General features: G+C 63.0%; 1 protein-coding gene across 9 annotated transcripts in view; it reads right to left on the bottom strand.

Moving 5' to 3' along the window:
* HSD17B7 (hydroxysteroid 17-beta dehydrogenase 7) overlaps positions 1-6,252 on the bottom strand; it is an 11,548-nt gene extending 5,296 nt beyond the window's left edge. For 2 of the 9 annotated variants that reach the window (XR_002776610.1, XM_011377038.2), the window contains exons 1-7: positions 6,146-6,252; positions 5,802-6,005; positions 5,067-5,159; positions 3,668-3,782; positions 2,564-2,758; positions 1,544-1,648; positions 826-963 (exon numbers count right to left, since the gene is read on the bottom strand). Coding sequence is in view for 5 of the 9 variants with exons in the window: in XM_011377038.2 (XP_011375340.1) it covers positions 826-963; positions 1,544-1,648; positions 2,564-2,758; positions 3,668-3,782; positions 5,067-5,159; positions 5,802-6,005; positions 6,146-6,180 (885 nt within the window). In the remaining 4 variants the exon portion in view is untranslated. Of the gene's footprint in view, positions 1-825; positions 964-1,015; positions 1,136-1,543; positions 1,649-2,563; positions 2,759-3,667; positions 3,783-5,026; positions 5,160-5,801; positions 6,006-6,145 lie in introns of those variants that run through there. The other 7 variants (XR_896915.2, XM_011377040.2, XM_011377039.1 and 4 more) reach the window with 7 other exon arrangements.
* Between the last annotated feature and the right edge of the window lie 350 nt (positions 6,253-6,602).

The raw sequence follows: 6,602 nt of genomic DNA, 5'->3' as shown, positions 1-6,602 counted from the left end.
AGCTCCGCGCACAGGCCGCACGGCTCAGCCCGCCGGGGACGGATGAGGTCTCGGTCCCCAAACCCACGTCCTTCACGAGCATCACGACCACCACCGAGGGAGACTGGGGTGCGCTCCCACGCAGCAGGGTCGTGGCACGCTTACACACTGTGACACTGGGTCACACTGCCATCCTACCCACGCCCAACCCGCCCTCCAGCCCCAGCTGAGCCGACGTGGTGGACGGAGCCTCCGAGCCCAGGCCCCGCGTCCGAGCACCCCCGGCGGCTGCCAGTCGGTTTCCGCGCCTTCCCCGCCACACCAGGCTCCTCCGCATGGAGCCTCTGTCCTCTAAGCACTGTCCCCTGCACTGCTGTGTGAGAAGTGTGCACCTGACCTCCAGGCTCGATGCTCTGCATCGTGCACGTGCAGTGACGAAGCCCTGGAGGACTGTACTGTCCCTTGGTGCTACCACCAGTTTGGCAAACGCACCGAGGACTACTTAAAATGAGCTTAGAAGCATTTTCTTCCACCGTCAGCCTGTGTCCCCAGCACAGACACCTACCAAACGGCGGGTGGGCGTTTACCGGAGCGAGGGCGTCACACCGGCTCCCGGAGCGCCCTCCGCTGGCTTCGGTGCAGCGCGATTTAAGAAGCTCCGTGTCGGCACTGGAGTGCTGGGTCCTCGAGTTTCCAAAAGAAACACAAAGGTCCCGAAGGAGCTGCGGGGAGCGAGGCCACTGGGCCCTCGGCCGCCCTGTCTCCCGGTGGAGGGCGGTCCTGCCGCCAGGGGACGCGGCAGTGACAGCTGTGGCGCCTGCGCGGGCTTCGGAACGGGTGACTCACCAGCGCTTCTGCTCCGTTGTGGGGCGTCAGGGTGAAGGAGTCGACGAGGAAGCGGAGCTGTGGGGGGGGAGACAGCGCTGTCTGTGGCGTCTGCCGCGGGTCGCTAACCGGAAGGGTAAATGCATTTCCTACCCGGCGCTATTTTAAACGTCAAAAAATAAAGGGATCTAAAAACTAAAGATCGCTCCACCTGCAGCACTCGGCGCCAAGCTCTCCTCCCTGACGTCCGTCCTGCCCTCTACCTGCGCCCGCTCTTTCTACCTCTACAGCGAGCGGCGCTCTTTCTGGCTCCACGAGGGACGGTCGCTTCCTAGAAGCAGCATTTCCTAAGTGTGCTGGAGGACACTCGAACGCAAACGGAAAGGCAGACCAGGTTCTGTGGCCCCAAGATGGACAGTCGCCCCCTCCCTGGGAACTTCTGCTACCCACGGCCACCTCGGAAGCTCGGGGAAACCCGGTTCCATGCTGCTCGGCACTGGGTCCCGGCCACAGACCATGGGCTCCCGGCCATCTGTGCAGGATCAGGACGTCCCTCCCGCCCCGGGCACGTGGGCGGGCCAGGCAGCAGGGAGCAGAGGGCACGTGCAGGAACGTCAGAACCTCAGCTTCGACACCTCCGCGTCCAGTTTCTTAAATCATTTCCAAACCTGCAAGCTCATCTTTTGGTCCCTAGTCGAACAGCTTAAGTGAAGTAGGAACAGCAGTGTCCAGCGCTCACCAGCCAGATGATCGGCATCAGCAGTGTCCACACGAAGGCGGGCAGGATGCCGTAGGTCATGTTGGTCAGCATCGTCCCCGGGCACGCCACGCTGGAGTACAGGCCCTGGGGTACGTGAGGGGGGCTGAGTTCCAGGAGCGCCAACATGCAAACTGAGCACGTGCCCGGCAGAGCAGGGACCCCGCCCAGCCCAGCCCAGCCCATGGCTCCGAGGCCCGGACGCTCCATCCCACCCAGGGTCTGCTCCAGAACAAACAGGTCCAGACCGGCACACGTGGCTCACGGCAGCGGCTGCGTTCAACACAGGATCCGAGCTGCCCCCTCACAGGCGGGGGGCTTCTCGTCTTGTGACTCCTCCCCCTCCTCGACCCCAAGGCTGGCCCAGGGCCTTGCACGTGTAGTTCTTTACACCTACAGGCCCGCACCACACGACACAGGGGCATGCGGGGGGGGGCTGGGTGTGCTGAGGCCTGAGACGCCCAAGGTGCAGCACCTTCCAGACCAGCGTTTCAGACCAGCGGCCGTGGGAGCCGGCGTGGCTGACAGCGCTGCCCTCTGCGAGGAGCCGGCCTGAACCGGGGCCTCTGGAGACCACCGCCCACCAGAGTCCCTTACGCCTGACTATAGGGACAGCCGTGTGCGGACACTGGGCAATCGAGGGGTCAGTGCACAGGTCTAGGACACAAGGTCACAAGCCTGGCTCCATCCCGGGCTCCACCACTAACTAGAGTGTGACCTCTGCATAAACCATGTAACTGCTCCAAACCTGAGTGCCTGTAGGAGGACAGGAAGCCTCTGACCTGTCTCACGATGCCGGGAGCCCCTGGTCCGTCTGCGCCACTCTGCTGGAGCACCGTGGCCCCGCAGGGCTGCGGGAGCGGCTGGACCTGGCGCTGGGGGGCGGAGCCAGCTACCGCGAGCCTGTCCTCACGCAGTCCCACTCAAGCACAGGACGGCGCCCTCCACCCACCGCGGGGACAGAGGCCATGCTACCAGGAGAGGTCCCCGGAGGCGCCTCACCCGCTGGTTGAGCTTCCTGTTGAGAGCCACGCTCAGCAGGTCCATGGCGTACTTGGAGGAGCTGTAGGGCTCCTGGCCGCCGCGGTGCTGGAAATCCTGCAGGCTGAAGTTGGCCTTCCGGGCATTGCGGGACGACGTCCAGACGAGCCGGGCCGGGCCGTCGCCGCGGCAGAGCAGAGGTTCCAGCTCCCGGACCTGCACGAGGAGGGGGGCGGAAACTGCCGGGGCCCACCAGGGTGAGGACAGAGGGCGTCCGACACAGTGCTGCTGTCAGGGTGAGGCTGGAGTGTCACGGGTAAGCAAGGGGGGCCCTGAATGACCCGGGGCCTGGTGATGGCTGGGAACATCAGGACGGCCTCCTTTTACCCGAATCGAGGCAGGAACGGCCATGTACAAACGTGAGTACGCACGCGTGCGCTCCTTGCTCTGTGGGCTGAGAGGGAGTCTCGACAGCAACGAGCACACAGACTTTGGTGTCTAATGTCACCTCAGATGAAAGGGAACAGGTCTCCCAGGCAGGACATATACACACTGAGCCTGAAGCGCCTGGTACTGCCAGGAAGGACGGCTCAAAACGAAACCAGGGACTTGTCCTGACTATAGAGACACACAGCACCTAACTGAAACAGTCTAAGAAAATGAAGCCATATTTGTAACTCAAAGCAAGAAACACACAGCCGAGTCCATACGGACATAATAAACGACTTTTTCAGCTTTACCGAGGTATAACTGACCGATAAGTAAATGAAGGAATGAAGAATTAGACGGAGGAGAACAGACGAATCCCTGGGCAGAACCCCCCAAACGATGCATGTGGCTAATGCACCCTGGAGGAAGTGGGCGTGTGGGAGGCCCGGCCCCCCGAGGGCCGCCTCCCTCCGTCCCTGCACGGTTTCCGCGGAGCCTGGGCAGTCTCCCCACTTCCTCCCGATGACAAGAGACACATCTGTACAGGACAGGCTCCTGTAGGGAAGTGACGTTTTCAGGCGCAAGGTGACCGTCTCAGTACTGAGACAGTGCCGGCCGTGCCTGCTGAGCGTCACAGCGGGGTGCCCAGGCAAGCCTTCGGGACCCGCACTAAGTGCTGGCTTATTGACACTTTACCAGGAGGAAGTGGCCGAAGACGTTGGTGGCGAACACCTCCTGGAGTCCGTCGGCGGTGACCTTGTCATGCTGGGTCAGGAGTCCCTCAGCTGTGCAGAGCATGTGGATCACCTTTCTGAGAGGACAGGAGACAACTGCATGACTCTGAAGAGCTTTTCCAACTAACGACACTGTAGAGACGCCCTGCTGGCCTCCCTGCCCACACCGCCTTTCCTGGACTCGGTGACGACAGGGGTAAAAGTACCTCTTCCTCAGAGTCAGTGACAGTGCTCAGTAAGGTGCAGAAGTGCTCCCTCTACCAAGTCACAGGGGCCCCAACATGCATAGCCCACGCTGACAACAGGAGCCCGAGTCTCTTGAATCTGCTGAAACTCCCCCGCCTCTCCCAGGTCAAGGTATGAGTGGGCATCTCCAGGGACAGCTGTGTCAGGGAGGGTCACCGCACAGACCCAGGCTTAACGCCTGGCCCAGCAGTCAGAGGGCCCGTCTTCTTGCTGGGCACTCATGGGGCATCGCCCATACTGACACGGAGGTTCCCTGTGACATCAAGGTCTGTGGAGACCGTCTGTGTGTGCGTGTTTGCATGTGTGCATGCATGGTGTGTGCATGCATGTATGTGCACGAATGTGATGCATCTCTAGCGTGTGTGCACGTGTGTGTGCATTGTGAATGTATGCACGTGTGCATTGTGTGTATGTGCCTAAAGTGCGTGTGTGCATCTGTGTGTATGTGCGTGCACATGCATGTATTGTGTGCATGCATGCATCTGCATGTAGGTACGTGCATGCATGTGTGCATGTATTGTGTGCATGCATGCATCTGCATGTAGGTATGTGTGCATGCATGTGTGCATGTATTGTGTGCATGTGCGCACGCATGCCTCTGCGTGTATGTGTGTGTACATGCGTGTGTATACAGCGGAAGAGGAGCACAGCAGGAGCGTGCGGGGAGGAGGGGGTGCCTGTGTGTAAGGGAACCGGGTCACCAGACGAGATTTATCTCCCTGCAGCCTGGGAGTCTGGAAGCCACGCCCCGAGTGGATGGACAACGCCCAGGACTGGGTTCCCTGCACTCCCCACGCCTGGGGCTCGGGACGCTGACACGGAGTGGGCAGTGCCTCTGAAGCCGCCTTCCTGGGTCCTGGAGTCCTACTCACAACCCACTTCATCCTGAGATGGCCCTGCTCACGGCCACCATCAGACCTAGCACACCGCGGAGCCATGACGGGCGGCCGTCCCCACGGCGATAAATGCTGCTCATGATGGGGCTGCCATGCTTCCCTGGGGTCTTCGCTGTTCTTGACACCCCCTTGGCCCCCAAACCTAACACACCCAGGCAGGACGGGGCCGAGAAACAAACCCTTCCCTTGCCATCGGTCCGTCTAGGGGACGGCAACCACCTTGAAAAGAAGCCCAAGAGCAGCGCGCTGACGTCCAGCTGTGGCTGGGGCATGATGCCGGCGTTCAGGTAGACACAGTCCAGTCTCTGGAACCTGCGAGGACATGTCAGTCACGAGAGCGCTCCTCCATGGTGGCTTCCAGAAGAATTTGGGGAGCCACATGGGATGCAAGGTCAAATGTCCCCACTGATACTCCTTCTGGCCCCGCCTCCCTTGGGCCTGCATCTGGATCTGGATACCACCACCCACCCCAAGGCGCCGTCCTGAGGGCAGCACTGCGTGGCCAGGATGGCTGCCCCCGACCCCACAGCCTCGCCGCCTTAGATTTGGGCTAAGTCACTAAACCTCTTACCAAATGCTAAATGACTAATTTGTGATAACTGGATGTCTTCCCTGATTAAAACAGGGAGGAGACCTGGGTTCTGGGGCCCACACAGGCAGTGCCAAGTCCCATGGCATTTCTGGGCACGCCCTCATGTTCACTCCTGAGTCTCTTCACTTGTTACAGCCACTCCCTGCCCGACCTCCTTCGGGCCAGGAAGATGCGGGAAATGCACGTAGGTGTCAAGGCATCACTGTCGCGCGGCGTCATGATTGAGCCACGTCAAGGCGCACTCGTGTGTCAACCTCCAGGAAACACCCAGGATTCGGATGAAAACGCCTCCTGACCAAACGCCTTCCACCGCGGCCGCGGCTGTGACGCGGTCCCACCGAAAGCCCGCGCCAGAGGCCCACCTGCGCCTGAGTTCCGCGGCGGCCCGGAGCACGGAGCGCAGGTCGCTGACGTCCACCTGCACGGAGGTGATCTGGGCGGAGGGGCAGGCGGCCAGCAGCGCGGCGCGGGCGGCCTCGGCCCTGTCCGGGTTCCTGCAGGCCAGGCACAGGTGGAGCCCGTCGTCCTCCTGCAGCAGCCGCTGGCAGAGGGCCCGGCCGACGCCGCTGGGGACCGGACACGGAGCGGAGTCACCCACGCGCGCCCGCGCTGCCTCCCCCCGGTTCGGAGCCCAGGCGGACAGAAAAGAAGGGCACCCGGGCCCTCGGGGCCTGTCCCGCCGCCGCGGCCGCCCGGGAGTCCTCACCTGCTTGCCCCGGTGACCAAGACCACCTTTCGCATCGCGCCTCAGAGACGTCAGGTCGCAGAGCCGAAAGTGAGCCGCCCCCGCGGAGGGGGGCCAGAGCCCCGTCGCCCCCGCCTCTCGCGCCCCTCCTCCAATCAGGGCCCGGGACGCAGCCCGCACGCCACGCTACTCCCTCCAACCAGGGCCCCGCGACGCCCCGCCTCCGTGGCGTCATCGATCCAATCGCAGCCCGCCGTCCGCAGGCCGCGGCGGAGCCGATGGGGTGAGATCGGCCGAAGGGCGGAGCCGGCCGCGGCTCTCCCCGCGGCGCCCCGGGCGGTCCTGGCCCCGGCCCCTCGCCTGGGCACCGGGTGCACGAGGGCCGCGGGCGTTTGCAGCAGCGCGCGCGGGTCCAGGCGCGGAGTTTGGAGGCCGCACCCATCTTTCCGTGAGCGGACCCAGCGCCGTGCCGCTTGGC

The sequence above is a fragment of the Pteropus vampyrus genome, unplaced genomic scaffold (genome assembly GCF_000151845.1).
Source record: "Pteropus vampyrus isolate Shadow unplaced genomic scaffold, Pvam_2.0 Scaffold304, whole genome shotgun sequence".
Lineage (NCBI taxonomy): Eukaryota > Metazoa > Chordata > Mammalia > Chiroptera > Pteropodidae > Pteropus > Pteropus vampyrus.
This window is presented reverse-complemented; position numbering and strand designations above follow the sequence as displayed.